The following is a 17,383-nucleotide window of genomic DNA, read 5'->3' as shown; positions in this document are numbered from 1 at the left end:
TCTTCCACCGACAAAAGCCTAGATCCGATCTACAAAAACTCTCACTCGGTTTCGCTTCGCTTCCCTATGTGACAGCAACCCGCTGAGAAACATTACACACCCACGGGCCCGGTAAGCCACCGGTAACCCACGGTCTGAGAGTACCGTCCGCATCTTACAAACATACCATGTCACAAAACGGACGATGAGAGAACGAGATCAGAGATATCAGGGTAGTTGTGCCAAAAAGTTCGATTTCAGTCATTATCGACTAGAGTTACAAAAAATAAAGAACAAACCTGGGCTCGTAAGCAGCAGGCAGCAGAATCTCGTCGAGGCCCTCGACTCCCCCCCCCCCCCCCCCTTGTTCTATCAATTCCGACGAAATAGGTATAACCACAAAACCATTGCCATCTGGCGAAATTCGTTTCGCCCGTATGCCGCATTTTTGTTTGTTTTTTTCGCGTTCCGGTTCGAAAATCCAAACCCTGCCCAGCTTTATGCGCCGATCGAAATGCCAAGATGCAACATGACCTGCCGCATCCCCAAATGTCCTGCTTGCCGATTTCTCTGCTGCCATATGTACAACTCTCTGTGTATTACGTTTGTAAGCACAAATACAGTGACCGGGCGCCATGCACCTCGCTGTGGTAGTAAATGTCCCCTCGGTAAGCATTTGAAAAACGTAGGATGCTGTAAGAACTCCTCATGTCTATGACCTCCGCTTGTGTTCCTCCTTTTCCAACTTTTCCACATTTTCCTCAGTCAAGGAATCGCCGGCCACAACCGTCTGGAAGGATTCTCCCCGTCGCGGGAGCTTCTTCCCACCTGCGGCTTCCATTAGCTTGCCTTGCTGTGCTTGCAATGCAAGCTCGTCAGTCTCGGAGCGCCTGATTGGCTTGATGGATTCCTCCACGTTTGGAGAATCGAACGGTGACGGCTCATAGGAGTTGTTCCTGGTAAGAGGCCTAGGCGTCACCGGATCGCCCCGACTTTCATGATCTGTTTCCTGGGATTGCTCTCGTTGGCGGCTCGATGGCGCCGCAGCTTTTGTCGAATCCGGGGGCGTAGGATCCGGATGATCATGTGCTACACCGGGGATGTCGGCATTGCTGCAGTGTGCAGCGGTGTCTGAGCAATCAGACATGGACCCATCCGACTCTCTGTATATTGTTTGTTGCGACCTCTTCATCAAGCTCCAGCGGACAAGCATTCTCTCCAACGTCTTGCTCTTGACTGGCTTGGCGAGATAGTCGTCCATTCCTGCTCGAGTGCATTTCTCCTTGTCGCCTTGAATTGCCGATGCCGTCATCGCCACAATCGGTACGTCTTGTACGTATGCCTTGAATGGGAGGTGGTGGCGGAGGAGATGCGTACATTTGTAGCCGTCGATGACCGGCATTTGCACGTCCATCAATATGATGTCTGGTTTGCTGTGTTTGCCTTGCTGGGCTGCCGACATATACTCGAGGGCATCTTTTCCGTTCCATGCTGCTGTTACCGTGAAGCCAAGTTTCATAATCGTCTTGGTTGCGATTTGCTGGTTAATAGCACTGGGAGACCGTTAGTATGAACCGTAACGTAGCCAAAAAGAAATTAACACTCACTTATCCTCGACGACAAGAACTCGTATTTTCGCACGTTCAGCGTGTGGCAATAACTCCTCGTCTGAGGCCGGCGGTGTTCGTACCGATAGTCGTCGTGATAGAGACTTGTGCTTATCGCCTAGGAATTGCGAGGACTCGCCAGAGGCAGGAGGCGTGTTCAGAAGCTGTTCAAACTCCGAGCTGTGACACGAGACGCTCATCTCAGACTGTAGCCTGTCCGGAAGGGAGCCAATCTCAACGAGTGGTGCCCTCTGGTTTTGGGGTTTGCTGAAGGGGACCCAGAATGTTGCTACTGTTCCGTTGCCGAGGGCAGATTCCAGCGTCATCTCTCCATGCATCAACTCCAAAAGGTTCTTGCATATCGTCAGACCCAAGCCCGTGCCACCAAACTTTCTCGCCGTAGACGCATCGCCTTGGCTGAAGGGCTGGAAAAGCTTCTTCCGCACCTCCTCCTCGATTCCGATACCGCTGTCTTCAACAATGAACTTGACAACGATGCTATCCGACGTCTCCTTCTCCTTCTGCACCGAAAACTTGACATAACCTTGGTTGGTGAATTTGATACTGTTGGTCAAAAGATTCGTAATGATCTGGCGTACACGACCGGGGTCACCAATGACGACCAGATCGCTTTCGATTTCTTTCGATATGTCGGATCGGAAGTCCAGGTTCTTTCGCTCCGCAGCAAAACTTAACATTTTCCTCACATCCGTAACAATAACTGAAAGTGAGAATTGGACTTCTTCGATGTCGAGACGTCCAGATTCAACCTTGGAGAAATCGAGAATGTCGTTGATGACCGTCAAGAGAGCGTTTGCCGACCTCTGGATGTTTTCGACATACTCGGTCTGTTCGGCGTCAAGTTCCATATCCCTCAACAACTCGGCCATTCCGATGACGCCAGTAATGGGCGTCCGGATCTCGTGAGACATCTATCATCTTGTCAGCCCATGATTCTGCGACCATAGTAGTGCAGTCACTTACGTTGGCGAGGAACTGGCTCTTGAGCCTGTTTGCTTCCTTTGCGGCCGCCTCGTTCGCCATCGCTTGCTTCTTTTCCCGAGATTCTTCTTCCAGGTCTTCGACCTTTTCCTTGAGCTCACTTACATCCATAATGACACCAATGACGCCTTCGATGCGGGTCTCGTTGCTCACAATGGCCTCCTTCGTCTTCTTGCCGAGAATAGGCAAGAATCTTGTCCGGTACCAGTGTCCATCCATGCCGTGCTCTGCCACCTCTTCCGTCTTTCCGCCTGCCAATATGTCTTCGACGGGGCGGAGGAATTTAGGGCGTTCGCCAGTCTTGAGCTGAGGGTTGAGTCGATTGAAGACCTCGTACATGTTTTGGCCGAGGAACCAAGTCGGTTGGTTTGCGGCATTGTCGTCTCCATTACTGTCCCACATCAGCGCACCTTCCAACATGGTGAGATTGAGATTGGTATCGACGGTGAAGATGGTGACTTGAGAATGCGCAAGAACGCTCAGTAGCTGCTGTCGGGTGCTCCTGGCAGCGAGTTTGGCCTCGATGCTTTCGTTGACGTCGGTGCAAGTTCCGAACCACTTTTCGATCTTGCCTGTTTCTTTATTCCTCTGTGGCAGAGCTCTTCCCAACATCCACCTCCATTCGCCAGTTCTGCTGCGGCACCGATACTCCGTCACGTAAGGGCTTCCAGTTTCCAGAGAATGCTTCCATCGCCGAGCAGTTTCCGGTATGTCATCCGGGTGAAACGGATGCTTCCATCCCAAGCCCATTGACTCCTCGGGAGTGAGCCCCGTGTATGAGTACCACCGAGTGTTGAAAAAGTCATGATAGCCATCTGGTTTCGTCGTCCAAACCAGCTGAGGCATAGTGTCGCATATTAGCTTGAAGCGCTCCTCGTCCCTCTCCTTAATCTCGACAATTTCCTCCTTCATCTTGGTGATATCTCTAAAGGTAACAACGCCGGCCAAGAATTCGCCGGTGCTGTCATCTCTAATCGCCTCCCCCAGCACATCGTAGACAATCTTTTTCAACGAGTGGTCAATCATACCAACGCGCATGTTTGTGAAAGGCGTCTCCGTTCTCAGCAGGACCGAAATGGGATACTCGCTCACGTCCAATTCTCTCTCAAAATCCTGGTCCCAAACTGTCCAACCCGGCAGCAGATCGAATCCGTCTGATGATTTCTCCAAGTCGCTTTCTTGCCGTAGTAGCGTTCGAGCGGCGCGATTCGGGAATGTCACGCTTCCATCCTTCCACATCGCAAGGATGGGCATTTCCGTGTTGTCAAGCAAGGCGTCTTTCATGAGAATCATCTTCTGCAGAATCGAGGGCGAGCTCGCATGTACGGCTGTCGAGGGCGGGCCCATCGGAGGAAACGGAGTCGACGAAAGTGATACAGCACTTGGGCTTACGCGGAAAGAGGGTGAGCTCGAGTCGTGGCTGGAGCTGACAGAGGGCGGGTTCGAATTGGAAATGGTCTTGCGCTCTGCATGTTCCAACATATTGGGTCGCGCGACCGCCTTGCGGCTCGGGGCCGGTTGGGAAGGCGGGGAGTTTGTGCTGGTGAAAGTTAGGGTGAAGTATACTTGGTGATCCTCAATCTCCCATATCGTAACAATCATCTTGGCGTAGACTTGATGGTCCGACGCCCCGCCCTTGGTCCGGGGATCAAATCCCGGCTTCCCCAACTCTTTGCGGGAAATAATGACATCCACCACGGCATCTTTGACCAAGCATGGGCCCGTTGGATGGTCCGGTAATGGCGGGGCGAGTGAATTCGGGGTCGGTGTCGCCTCTCCACCCTGTTCTTGGCCGAACATATCCGCGGCATCCTTTGACGTCTGATTTGCGCCCATTTCGAGAACGAGAGAATCCAAAAACGCCTCCCATCCAACCCAAACTGGACGACCTTCCTGAATCATGTCGATACCAACCTGGGATAAGGATTGCCCCCTCAGCCTCTCAGCAACGTATGAGTTGTCTTCGGCTGCATCATTTGTCATCCCAAGCATCCTCCCCATGGCTTCATTGGCAAGCACCACAGTCTTGAGATTATTCAGAACCAGTACCGGAACTGGCAAATATTGCATGGCGGAGAAAGCGAGCTGACCGGGCGTGATGAAAGGCATCGATATGCGGAAGGGACTAGCTGAGTGTGACCGTTTGCCTTCGCCGGATCCTATCTTGAAGTTCTCGCGAAAGAAGCGGCTGCTGCTGGTTGTACTCGGAGCGCCATCACTATGCGTAGGTACCAAATTCTCTGGTGGCGATGATGATGTGTCGAAGTTGAACCCGCTCTCTCCGGTAGAAGGCCGCGATCCTGGGGGACTGGGTTTCTGAGATGGTACTGCAGTTTTGAGGGGTGAAACTACTGGACCGCTGCCTCGGGCATGACTGCTGGTGATAACAGGCTCGGGAGGTGGCATTTCGGCGGTGGCCCACGCATGGGAAGCTACGGCTCGCAGGTGAACCTCGGTGCAGAAGCGTGTGATAGGTAAGGTTTACAGAGTAGAAATTCGCCCGCGGTGGGTGATGAAGTTGCAACCCTCGTCAGGTGCCGACGGAGCTGGAGTAGTTGGAAGGAGGTTTATCGGTGAGCAGCCAGGCAGTGACCAGGACGTAACAAGCGGCGGTGGCAGCAGAATGCTAGAGAATCATGGGGGAGTAGAAGGCGGAGCAGAGCATGGCGCGGCGCCTTGTCTGCGTGAAGGGCGTGCGTTCTGGACCGCCGGACTAAGGGCCCGTCTCCGGATAGACGCTTCGATGGGAATGTGCTCTAATTGTGAGCAGTCGAGGCGCAGTCGAGGCACTGGAGGATGAAGAGAAAAGCTCAAGCGCTCTTCTTCTTCTTGTTCTTCTTCTTGTCCGTTAGTTCACAAGCTTCCCGAATTCGTATGGATAGAAAAGTGGCAGTCGCAATGGGCACAAGCGACAACGGCGGCTGGGGCTGGCCGGGCTGACCAAGGCGCAAACAGGGCCAGGAAGCTAAGATATCGAGCACCGGGCAAGGCGAAGGGAAAGAATATTGGGACGCTGGCGTAGAGATTCCCGCGCGGTTTGAATTCGACTGCAAACGGCGGCTTCGAAAAAGAGGCGGCAAAGATGAAAGTCGGAGGGGGGGTGGGAGAGGTGCAAGTGCGACAACAAGCAATAGCGGCAGGGGCTTACTAAGATAGGCCTGAGATAGAGAGGGCGTGTGAGTGTACGTACGTGTTTGTGTGTGTCGTGGAGTAAGGTAGCCTCGAATGAATAGACGAGCAGACAATAGAGAGAGAGGGAGAGGGAGAGAGAACGAAGTGGTCGGATGGCGGCTTTAATTCCGGAAGTGGTGTGGGGAGGTCTAGAACATAGCGCAGAAGAAGGTAAGAAAGGGAAAGAAAGCTGCTTTGAAACGCCACCACGAGATGGAAATGGCAATGGCAGTGAAAATACAAAATGCAAGTACAAAAGCACAGAAAGAGAGCAGGTGCGAGATGACGGGTTGAGGTTGACGCAGTAGTTTGCAGGAGTCGTGTGCGCCCTGGTTCTTGGCTCCGAAGGGGGCACACGGGAAAGAGTAGAAGGCGAGTAGGTACGGATGGATACTGGATCTAAGGGTATCTGAAAGACGGAGGGAGGGGGGTTTGCAGGAGAAACAATAAAAAGAAGGGGGATCAAGCTCACTCACAATGGACTGTTTGGATAGAGAGAATAGGTACGGAGTAGATGCATAGAGACAGAGCAGAGACCAACCAAATGGTATCCGTAAGCCAAGCAGACCTGAACAGATCGGACAGACAGACCAAACTGACTGTAGGTACGAATAGGTAGTGAAGCGTGTGTACGGAGTACGACGTACGGATAGGTAAGCTAAGGTAGGGTAGGTGTGTATCCGTAGGTACAGTCAGGATTGGCAGACAGGCGACAGACCAGACAGGCGAGGAAAGGACAAGAGATGGGGCGTCATAGTCCAAACTTTGTTTGAGTGAATATGGTTCTCCTACCTTACCCTTCCTAGTGGTGTCGTCGGTGATCAAGCATCAAGACGCAGGAGGAGTGGTGGTCGAGCCCATGCAACGTCTGGGGGGGCCTTGTAAGGTAGGTAGCTTGGAGTGCTTGGGTATCCGTAGGGTAACTTGGGGGGGAGGAACATGGACACCAAAGCTGAGCTGGGGGAACAAGTACATACAGGTAAGATGGGACTGCGACCGGGACTAGGGGGGGGGGGGGGATTTCCCAAGAAGTGGTGGCAGTGGGTGAGGGCGGTGGGACAAATGGGCCATTGAGCTCGCGGGTTATGCTCATAAACGGACTGGGACAGTACATGGGTAGTAGTGTATTCGTACACAACAGTGACTACTGCTACTCCGTACCTTGCGGATACAAGCACACGAGGACAGACGGCAGAGAGGGGGTTGAGGGGAAGAAAAGCACCAGGGTTAAGGAGGGCTAAACATGGAGGCAAATCGGACTGGGCAATGTTTCTGCTGGATGCGAATCACACCTTGGGATCACCCGCCGTGCCGCCGCCGCCGCCTCTTGCTCGTTCTCGTTCTTCTACTGACTGTGACGTGCTGTGGTGCTGTTGCCGTTGGGCGTCCAAAGTCTCGAGTTCTGTGCCGGTGGGCGGGGAAGAGGCGATAATTAAGGACACCAGAACCATTTTCATTCCTCCTATTAGATTGATTCCATGCGCTTAAGAGTTCCAGAGCAAGCGAAAGACAGCGCGCGCATGAGAAGTACTCGGAGAGACAGAGAGAGATAGAGAGAGAAAGAGAGAGAGAGAGAGAGAGAGGGATCGTCATGTGCTGTGACAACGGCGGTGGCCAGAGGGGGAACGGGATTGGATACGAGAAACGGGGGTTGCAAGGGACGGGACTTGAACGGTACGAGAACTTGTACCTGTCTTTGCTGCATATTATGTCAGGCACGACAAGTGCTCCGTGCCTCACACCCTCAGGTTTCTGGGTATCCTTGTATCCGGACCTGCCAGGTACGAAGGTACTTCTCAATTCCAGGCTGGCTTTTTAGTTGGCCATGAGGTGGATGGGAAAGTGGATGGGGGATGCACAAGTTCAATCAGGAAGGCATCGAAATCTGATTCCGGGTCCAGGAACGTATTCTCAAGTACCTTACCTAAGCCACCCTAGCAAGTACCTCGCTCTCATCCATCTCGATGATCCAGGATGAGCCAGGACAGGCACATTGAGCGGTCTGCAGTGGACTTTCCGCGCTTTCCATGGCTGGCCACCACCCATGACGCCCTTCAAACCCACTGTCCTTCAGTGGGCCGTAGCACCTGCCCGCTGGGGTTCTGGGAATGGCGGTACCTATTCGAATGAATACACGGCAGGTACGTACGGAGTGGATCACTCGCTCGCCCTGCGGTCTGCCCACAGGTGAGGCACCAGCGATGGCGGCCATGGCAGCGATGCTCCTTTCTGCCCAGCCCGTCAAATTCGTAATGCCTGTCGCTCTGCCTTCTTTTCCCACTTATTCAATAAAATTGCCCGACATTTCCAACATTCACTTCCTATCCAGGCTCTCCGTGAGGGATTCCCCTGGACAAGAAACAGCTCGAGACACCAGGCACCGCGAGCGCCGACCTCATTTCATGTTTCAACTCTGTCCAGACCCTTCCCGCGTGGGATCTTCCCGTTCGTCTTTGCGGCTCAATCCATGCCATTCGTCCGTCCGTCGTCCTTCACCTATCTCATCCGAGAAGCCGCACTTTGGTTTGTGTCTTCGTACTCTTCCGCTTCTCACCAATGTCGGTTTTCGTGTAATAACAGAGTACACCCACATTATGCACTAAACCGCCTCACATCTTCTGCATCTCCCCCTTCCAGGCGCATGGCACTATCTCCTCCCGTCTTGTTGCCGGCCTACGCCCACAAACATCCACAATGTTAATCAAGCCCGGACGACGGATTGAGGCTCCCGCAACGCAAGGCTCGTGTTCTCGATGTGTTGTCCAGCCGATCCCCCACCACTCGAGAGACAGGCCAATATCGGACTGTGATGGATATCATAATCCACTGCCTCTCTGCTGTCGTGCTGCCCAAACCGAGGCCCCCGACTGACAGTCTGACATGGAACCATGCGCCGGTCCAACATTTGCCTTGCTGCTGCGTGGGCCGTAAAATCCAACGACGATGACGGCAGAAGAGGATCCCCCGACCGACGAGGCGAACCTCGAATATGGGACACGATGGGGCGTCTCCGGATGGGTCAACTGGATAAAGCTAGCAAGAATGGAATTTTTCCCCAAGTGAAGTAAAGATTGGCGCTCCATGCCGCTGCAGAGAGGGACCCCGACCCTAAGAGAGGCACAGCGCACACCACCACCACCATCTTCCTGGTCGCCGTTCGGGACAATTTTTTTTTTCTTTCGTGAGCGACATTCTCGTTTTGCTGATCCCTTCTTTGTCTTGCTGCGATCCGCGTGTCTGGCCGGGTCCATCAGGTGTGTCGCTCGACACCTCCCAACCGTCGAGGAATTGGTTCAGCCACGGGTTGCTTCCGCCAATGTCTCAGTTTCTTCTTAATTGTCAGACAGAATGCTGCGCTTGTTCCTGTCAGTCTCATGCTGATTTCTAGAACCGATCTACGGTCAAACCGAGTCGTCTCTGATAATCGAGGTCCTTTAGGCTCTGCCTGCCTTCGCAATGGGGTTCGACCGGGGGCCAACAGTTGGTGAACTGGCATCGACAGCTGATGGACAACGTCTGGCGCTAGCTAAAGCTTGGTGATCAATGTCCATGTATTCGTAGACCCTGAGGGAGACACAGCTTGGTAGCGAGCTTGCAGTTAAGCGTGGTCTTGGCTGCCACCCTTGTCGCAAGCTGATCTCTCTCCATCAATTGACGGATCGACTGTCGAGGCTATTGTACCAATGGAACCCCGTGAGCTATTCGCATCTGCCACAGCAACATGAGACCATAATGACAGACGAGGAGGTGACTGCAGCAACCTCCTCTATATCCGTCGCGTGTCCGGGTGATCCCGCCGGTTCGGTTTGACGTGTGTGACGTTCGCCTGTTCTCGTCCATACATGGCCTGTAGCTTATACTGCGTGTCCTCTCGTGCCTCTGTAGAGAGCCTGTCATGATGTCTTGTCGGAAATGCTCTTCAATTGCATATTCGAGGGGTATTGCTGCATCGCTTGGTCCTCCGTGAATGCGGCACAGATCATCGTTCGGTGAGTCTTTTTCCCGCATTGGCTCATCCACTCAGAAGCTTTCGATACTTGGAAGTGATGTCTACTATGCTGGATTCGGATAAACGCAAAGACTTGGGCTTTGACTACCTCCGAATGGCGTTTGTCGGTGACAAATTTGCCCTGCGTCCAGACTTCACGGTCTCTCCATCGATCAAAGATCTCCAACTCGAACGGATCTAGCTCGCAGGCACTCAAGACGTCTAGACCGGGATGGCCACAGACACGACCAGGGCCCTGGTCGTCTTCTCCATATCGGTGCGCCTTCAGTGCCACCAAAGGCTCCCAAGCTGCATGGTATGACGCAGATCATCTGACCCTGGCCTTGCTGGTGAGAACCAATCATCCTGCCCCAGCACCACCCTTGTTTTGACAGAGCTTTGCTGCCCGAGCCTGTCACCGTGTTCGCTCTGCCCGCTGTTGACGTCATTCTGGCATAAGCAGCTTTGATTGGTCGTCGGCGTCTCTTCCGTAGTATACTGTCAGAACGCAACCAGAAGTCGTCCTCCTAGACAAAACGAGTGTAGCTCGTTCGTGCCACTCAAAGATTCCATATCATAGCGCATCTTTGTCTCGACATGTGCTGGGTGCATGCCTGACTCGATTTCTCCCCGTTTACTTTGCTTGTCAGCCGTGTGAGCATAGCACTAGGTAACAATGGGTTGTGGGTTGCATCCCTTTTCTCGACGTCGTGAGATATTATGTCATCCCGTCTCGATTTGAAGTGCAGCCTTACAGTATAACTATTGCTTAAAGCAACAGACGACATGATGCAGTGCAGGCATCGCAAAATTCCTTCGCTTGCAAGGGTATCATCGGGCATTCTGTCATTTGGACCCTGAGGATCCAGAAAAAGGACCCCTTCACGTGCTGCGCTGCCCTCCTCGTTCCTTTGCTGCCGGGGTTCGTCCATGTTATTCGCCTCTTCCCCGCTCTCTTCAGAGTGAATTGTCTTTCATCACTCCACATGTCGAACACGTCCACCACTGTCTTTCCATCATCGTCCCGCAATACGAACATTGCCAGGTTAGTGGTTTCACTGGCTCGGGGCGTTGAATGTTGCTGCCAGTCTTCCTACTACTACTGGCTCTGGGTGGACTACCTGTGAGATCAATGGTGGCAGGCTGTGTCGTGCTTTCCGCCCTTTCGGCCATTAATGCCCGTTGACGTTCGCGCTCGCGCTTCTCGGCATTTGGTGTCCACACTTGACGCTGAGGGTCCTGGCCTCGTTCTGTGCCGCACGCATCGCAGCACAAGAAACTCGCAGGATTATGGAGGGTACAGACTCCGCATGTCCAGCCCCGTTGCGGAGCCGGTTGTGGCACTGGCGCAGACACAACTGGTGGCCGAGTCTCTGGCCTCGGTACCGATGGGGGTCTTGTTGCTGGTCCTGGGATCGGCGGAGGAACACTCCTGCTTCTGTTTTCGTGATCTCTCATGACGGACCCTCCCCCGTTGCCAGTAGGATTTTGCGCTGTGGGTGGGATGAAGTAACCACCATACCGCTGGCGCTCTTCTCCTTGCACCAGTTCCCAGAGAGCTTGCGCTATCGCAGCTTCGTTGGCCGCATCTTCCTCGGCCTGCGTACGGAAGCCGTTCTTTGTAGCTGTCTCGGAGATTTGTTGGATCTCTCTGTCATTGTGATTCGTGTTACCACATCCTTGCAGCGTATTATTTCTGCGCTCAACTGCGCCCATAATGGTTCGCCGAATATCAGACCCGATGCTGGGTCCAGAGCCACCAAGACGCTGGCCCGACCCCTTAGTCAAAGTGCGACGCTTTTCGGCTGATGCTCTAGCAAGCCGTCGAGCTTCATGCATAGGTATCCGGCCGCCTCCAAGGCGATGTCCATCGGATAGAAATCCTTCACCCGTGTATCCCTTTCGAATGAGCGACTCGTGTTCGTCTCGAAGCTGATTCCACAACGCGTGGAAGTTGCCATCATGGGGTCCAAATACAATGTGGGAAAGTTCGTGAAGCATCGTATCGATAACATGCTCGATAGGTAGGAAGAGTGATCGGTCATTGGGATAACGTAAGCGGACGAGAATTCTTTGGCCTCTGTTGATATTGAGACCTGAGTACACCATGGTTAGTAGACAGATGGCACCGTCGGGCGTTTGACATACCAAGAAGGTTTGCTTGATCTGGGTAGAACTCGGCTAGCTCTCCCACCTTCCACCCTCGAACTCGCATGATGGGCTTGACCAAGGAGGCCACCTTCTTCAGCGTTTGGAGAGCATCAGGGGCGCGCGGGAAATCCGGCAGGTGGGAGAATGATAGAATGAGGGCATCGTGTTCTGGAGCCATCTTATCGGCGTGTATCGTTGTGTGTCGTCGTGTAGTCGTTGCGTAGTCGTAAATGCAAATGCGAAGGGGGGGATTTGGAAAGACCCTGAATCGTCGCGAAGAAGGAAATGAATAAAAACCAGCAGAAAGTCAACGAGTGACGGTGTCGAAGAAATTACAGTCAAAAGCTACTCATGGATAGAGTTTACTAGAACAATGTGGAAAGGAAGTCATTCGCATCGTAAGCAGTGGCTGACACGTACGAAGACGCGTAACAAGTCCTGATGCCTTTCGGTGATAGGGGGAGGAAGGGTCGGGCGGTGAGTCTTGGACTGTCACTCACTGCCTCTTGGCAAATTGCAGAAATTCAGGCGGGCAGGTGGGGTGGCGGGGTAGGTATGTTGACAGGTGGTGACTAAGCAGCACCCTGGGCGAACTTGGCTCGGGAATCTGCTTCCACCTTGAACTTTCCCACCTTTTGAAGGTTTGATCCAGCAGCTGTCAAGCCACCATTCATTCACCTTACCCATGTATTCTTCCGTGGGCTATCGCTTCCTCGATCCCTGAATCATCGAAATTCCGATGAAATGGCATTGGCTAGTCAACCGAGAGCTTGATGTTGGATGGCCAATACCTGGCGAGATAGTTTGTCCTAACAGGATCTTGGACTGAAAATCAAGGTAACGGCACCTTGAAGAGATTAACCTGCAGAGATCGACCACGCCAAGCGACGGCACTATCCTTCGCTTGTTTCTCATATCAACAAATTTGACGACGTCTCTTGGACACGCCTTATCAACGGGCTGCTTACCTCAAGTTTTTCTAGTCACAACTCGGGGTGGTCATCCATCGGACTCCGGTTATTCCGACGTCAGGGAGCACTCCTTCCATTGTCCGACATGGGTTGCAATGACCGACTTTTTTTCTTGAACCATTGTAACTCTGTGATGCCAAATACTTACAACCGTTATACATGTCCGGGATTTCGGCCGAAGACTCAAGCGGTGTCTTCCGAGTCACAGTAGCTGTCAACTCGAGGATGCAGAGCGGTTTCAGTTTTGCATGAATCTCGTCAGACCTGGGCCACACCCTCACAGAATCCCTTGTTCTCCCCATCTTGGTATTAGACTTTGAACCATCAATATGTATCGCAATCTATTTCTCCCGCCCATTTCATCGCATGTCTCTGAGCAACTTCAGATGATCGATCTTTATTTTTTGCTTTCCCACGTTACGGGTGTCCTCGTTCAACATCACAAGTAGAGTGTTGGACTTGCTAGACGTGTTTGCGCCTTCTGAACAGGGGCTTGGCGAACCAACAAGTGGTTCCGGAAGTTCGGCATCGCGACTTGGATGACCTTGCGGACAGGGGTCGCGTGCCCGACTTACAGTGTTTCGGAAGCCAAGCATACGGCCATAGAGGCCGCCTCACACCTTCCGGCGTACAGTGTCCGCGAGGAATCACGCTTTGAGATGATTTGAATGATCGACTGTCGCAGGCCGTCTACGGATGCGCCTCTATGGGAGACTGTCGACTCGCCGGATGGCGGGCAGACTCGAACGATCTAGCCCCTGGCGCCTACATCAGGTTCTCCGTCGCCAGGCCCGGAAAGTGGAATTTTCTCCCTCCGTCTCGCGATTCGTCATTGCCTGGATGACGATCCAACTGGTGACTAGGTATTCGAGCATTTCGAAACGGCTGAGAATGGTCGATCTATGCGTTGCTACAATGGTAAGCGAACTTGGCAAAAGCTTGTGTGCCTATTTCCCCAGGACGCTCCGCGCTTCCAAGCCTTTTGTTTTCCTTGTGTCACTATCTTCGTACTGTTATTCCTCTTCTTAGACTGTTGTTTGTTGAAAGCTCTGTGAGCTTCCTATCTGGCTTCACTCCTTCGCCAGACCTTTCTCTTCCTCCGAGTGGCCATGCGTTTTACCAAGCCAGCTGCAGTGGCAGCATTCATTCCCTTTGCTTCTCATCTAGTAGATGCGGCGCCTCGGAAAATAGAGATTTCTACCTTAGGTGGTGCCGCCTTTCGAATCGAGCAGGCTCCCAATCCCGACTTTTACTATGGAAACAGGCGAGGGCCAATCGCCTTGGCCAGAGCCTACTCCAAGTTTGGGCAGCAGATTCCCGACGATCTGCTAGGACTTATCGATCAAATCCTTGGCGAACTTGGATTACTGAACGGAAGCAAAGGCAAAGGCGGTCGTAAGGGGGGCAAGGGTGGCGGCAAAGGAAAGGGCAAGGGAGGGAAAGGAGGCAATGCTGGTGCTGGTGGTTCAAAGGGCAATGGCACAACCACTTCTCCCGGAGGTGGAGGTAATAAGGGTAATGGAACGAAGACGCCTCCAGGTGGTAAGTCTACACGTTGGCTTCTCTGGGTTAAGCTCACATTCTTGAAGGAGAGGTTGCGGCGATTCCCGCCGAGTTCGACAGCCAGTATCTCTGCCCTGTACAGATCGGCACACCGCCCCAGACTATCCCGCTCAACTTCGATACCGGATCTTCGGATCTATGGGTCTTCAGCAGTGAGACGCCGATAACTCAAGTTGCTGGGCAGGCATTGTACAAAATCAACGCCAGCACAAGTGCCAAAGTCCTCCAAGGCGCTTCCTGGTCGATCTCATATGGCGACGGTAGCTCGTCCCAAGGTAATGTCTACATGGACACCGTCACGATCGGCGGTGTAACCGTCGAGAGCCAAGCAGTCGAGTCTGCTACTCAGGTGTCGTCGTCCTTTTCTCGGAATAAGAACCAGTCTGGTCTTGTCGGGCTCGCTTTTGGCAACATCAACACTGTTCAGCCTACCAAGCAGAAGACCTTTTTCGAGAATGCCATGACCAACCTCGCCATGCCACTTTTTACAGCAAATCTCAAGAAGGCAGCGGGTAAGTCTAGATATCACTTCGAAACTCTTCCAAAAAAGACTCTCAACTAACCATCAAATCACAAAGCTGGCAACTACAACTTTGGCTTCCTCGACTCAACAGAGTACACCGGCGACATCACCTTCGTCCCCGCCAACACGACGCAAGGCTTCTGGCAATTCACAGCCCAAGGCTTCGCCGTCGGCTCCAACGGCAGCGCGCCCACCTCGGCCCCCCACGCCGCCATCGCCGACACGGGCACGACGCTCATGCTCCTGCCCGACGCCATCGTCTCGGCCTACTACCAGCGCATCGCGAGCGCCAAATACGACGCCACCAACGGCGGCTTCGTCTTCAACTGCAAGGACCAGATCCCGTCCTTTACTGTCGACATGGGCACGTACCAGGCCGTCGTCCCGGGCGACTTTATGAAGTTTGCTCCCGTCGATGGGCAGACGATTGAGACTTCGACGACGTGCTTTGGGGGTATTCAGAGCTCTGCGGCTTTGCCGTTCGCGATTTACGGGGATGTTTTCCTAAAGTCGCAGTTTGTGGTGTTTCACGGTGGGAATAAGGAGTTGGGGTTTGCGAATAAGCCCCTATAATGGTTAAATGTAGACAGACGCTGGACGTTATCTGTTTCGTGATGCTAGGGGTGGTAGTATAAGGCTTGATAGCTTTCAGCAGCGACCATCATAGACGGCATGTTTTTGCTTATTCGGTAGAACAGATTCAAAGAACACTTAGAAAGTAATTTCTATCCCTTAGTATCTCGGACTCAAGAACCTGCTCATCAAAGGGAGCCGTATATCCTAGAACCTCAGGCTCATTCACTCCAGGCCATCCACATATTCACACCCCAGCCGCCCCTTTTTCATCCCAACTTCCAAGCCACCACACTATGGCCTCAGTCACCTAGATGGTCAACCACCACACCGCCCACCCTCACCCTACATCTACAACATTTTTGCTCAAACGTATACCAGCCCCGGGGGACGCCCCGGGAACGCATTAGCCGAGCGGTTAAATACTGAGCAGAAAATTCCCCTGGGGGGGTGGGGTTTTCATAGGTCAATGGTTCAACACCCTGACCGAACTTTTAGGACAAATCTTCTAGAGACCTTTTTCTTTTTGATGACTTAATTTTTGGTTGTATGGCATTCAAAATTAGTAAAATATGGTGTTGAAGTGGTGTTTTTGTGATTTGAGGGTCTGCAAGCTGGTGATGGTGACGGTGGGATCTGTGTTATTGACAGAGTTGTGTTGCGTGTGCTGCGGTTGCCAGGGAAGGCGCGCAGTATTCGACGTTGTTTACGTCGACTGCGCTCCCACCTTGAATAGACTTGAGAACCGCAAGGAAGAAAACTGGCGAGCCCATATGCGTACTTTGGCTCTCAGCTAACCCTGGAGAACGAAATGCGAACAACGCCTTCTTCCTCGTAGGATTCATGCATCCACCTCCTTATGCTTCTTTGAACCAAGTATGCCCCGCCCTGCAGACAACCTTCGTATCGCACAAAGTACGTGTCTTAAGATCGCTTTGCTCTAGGTATTCAGGAGAGGGTAGGGAGCCCCTTCACGATCGATACCTCAAGTCTATTCACGCCTCGGTTCCAACTTCGAGGTCATGATAGCGCCAGTAGCGGTAGCTGGAAGAAATACCTCGCTCAATCTTTCGCATCATTTCAAAGAAGGTCTGGCCGCCAGGAGACGATGACTGTTTCGAGGTCCCGTTATACTCAACCCTCCCTTGTCTTTTATCCGAGTTCAGCAGTAGTAGCTTTGTCTAGATTGGGACTTTGTTCAGCGAATAAAGAAGGTATTGGCCATTGCAGGTTGAGTACCCATGTTTCAACTTCACGCCTGGCTATATCTTCTAGTTTGGCAAGTTACAATCCAATTTCAGGACAAGCAGAAGTTTCTTCAACCCATTTTGCCTCCCTGGCGTAGGCCATTTAAGCCAAGGTATGTCCGGGCCCTACAATCCAGATGCATTAGCTCAAACGAACTAGTTCACCCCAGACGGGGGAGTCATAAGGCAGACAAGTACGATCTTCTGTATCTACATCCAGTCTAATACTGGCCAAGACAAAACCTCAAGTCCTCCATCGTCACCGTGTACAAAATCTTTTCGCGTAACGTAGGCTAGATAAAATCGCCAGGATCAAAAACATACGCGTAAAAGTTCACTCACCTCGCAGGGCTGGGCTCTGGAGAGTATTTAACAGAGCGGCCTTGTACGGGTTCCCATACCATACCCCTATCTCAGACGAGTCCTCCTCATCCTTCAAACTCCCTTTTCCCCAGCATGAGACCTCGTAAAGTTGAAGACAGCCCTATCTGTGCCGCAGAATCACCGCAGCTAAATATCTTGAAGAACTAACAACTGGTATGAATCGGAATAGTTTCCAACTCAGCCACCAGAAAATTGCATGGGCGACACTACTCAGAAGTATCAAG

General features: G+C 52.6%; 4 protein-coding genes across 4 annotated transcripts; 2 read left to right on the top strand and 2 right to left on the bottom strand.

Moving 5' to 3' along the window:
- Positions 1-691: 691 nt before the first annotated feature.
- BDP81DRAFT_320940 (hsp90-like protein) lies at positions 692-4,994 on the bottom strand (the record flags this gene model as incomplete). Its single annotated transcript, XM_060584567.1, has 3 exons — positions 692-1,532; positions 1,587-2,518; positions 2,571-4,994. The coding sequence occupies 3 exons, from the start codon at positions 4,992-4,994 to the stop codon at positions 692-694; spliced, it is 4,197 nt and encodes a 1,398-aa protein (XP_060444836.1).
- A 2,662-nt stretch (positions 4,995-7,656) lies between these two features.
- On the top strand, positions 7,657-8,468 carry BDP81DRAFT_35292 (uncharacterized protein). The gene has a single exon (XM_060586233.1). The coding sequence runs from the start codon at positions 7,868-7,870 to the stop codon at positions 8,360-8,362; it is 495 nt and encodes a 164-aa protein (XP_060444835.1). The 5' UTR covers positions 7,657-7,867; the 3' UTR covers positions 8,363-8,468.
- A 2,236-nt stretch (positions 8,469-10,704) lies between these two features.
- BDP81DRAFT_320464 (WLM domain-containing protein) lies at positions 10,705-12,076 on the bottom strand (the record flags this gene model as incomplete). The annotated part of the gene is made up of 2 exons (XM_060584530.1): positions 10,705-11,843; positions 11,896-12,076. The coding sequence occupies 2 exons, from the start codon at positions 12,074-12,076 to the stop codon at positions 10,705-10,707; spliced, it is 1,320 nt and encodes a 439-aa protein (XP_060444834.1).
- A 1,621-nt stretch (positions 12,077-13,697) lies between these two features.
- BDP81DRAFT_489390 (endothiapepsin) lies at positions 13,698-15,698 on the top strand. The gene is made up of 3 exons (XM_060595258.1): positions 13,698-14,411; positions 14,459-14,944; positions 15,011-15,698. The coding sequence occupies exons 1-3, from the start codon at positions 13,979-13,981 to the stop codon at positions 15,526-15,528; spliced, it is 1,437 nt and encodes a 478-aa protein (XP_060444833.1). The 5' UTR covers positions 13,698-13,978; the 3' UTR covers positions 15,529-15,698.
- The last annotated feature ends 1,685 nt before the right edge of the window (positions 15,699-17,383 follow it).

The sequence above is a fragment of the Colletotrichum phormii genome (genome assembly GCF_030913505.1).
Source record: "Colletotrichum phormii strain CBS 102054 chromosome Unknown BDP81scaffold_11, whole genome shotgun sequence".
Taxonomy (NCBI): Eukaryota; Fungi; Ascomycota; class Sordariomycetes; order Glomerellales; family Glomerellaceae; genus Colletotrichum; species Colletotrichum phormii.
Note: the sequence above shows the minus strand (reverse complement) of the source record. Positions and strands in the feature narration are given on the sequence as shown.

Excerpts from the sequence above, each read along its gene's own strand:
- BDP81DRAFT_489390 (XM_060595258.1), top strand. The coding sequence starts at position 13,979 with ATGCGTTTTACCAAGCCAGCTGCAGTGGCAGCATTCATTCCCTTTGCT. Across the intron at positions 14,412-14,458 it reads AACGAAGACGCCTCCAGGTG|GAGAGGTTGCGGCGATTCCC; the intron begins GTAAGTCTACAC and ends ACATTCTTGAAG. Across the intron at positions 14,945-15,010 it reads AAATCTCAAGAAGGCAGCGG|CTGGCAACTACAACTTTGGC; the intron begins GTAAGTCTAGAT and ends CAAATCACAAAG.
- BDP81DRAFT_35292 (XM_060586233.1), top strand. The coding sequence starts at position 7,868 with ATGGCGGTACCTATTCGAATGAATACACGGCAGGTACGTACGGAGTGG.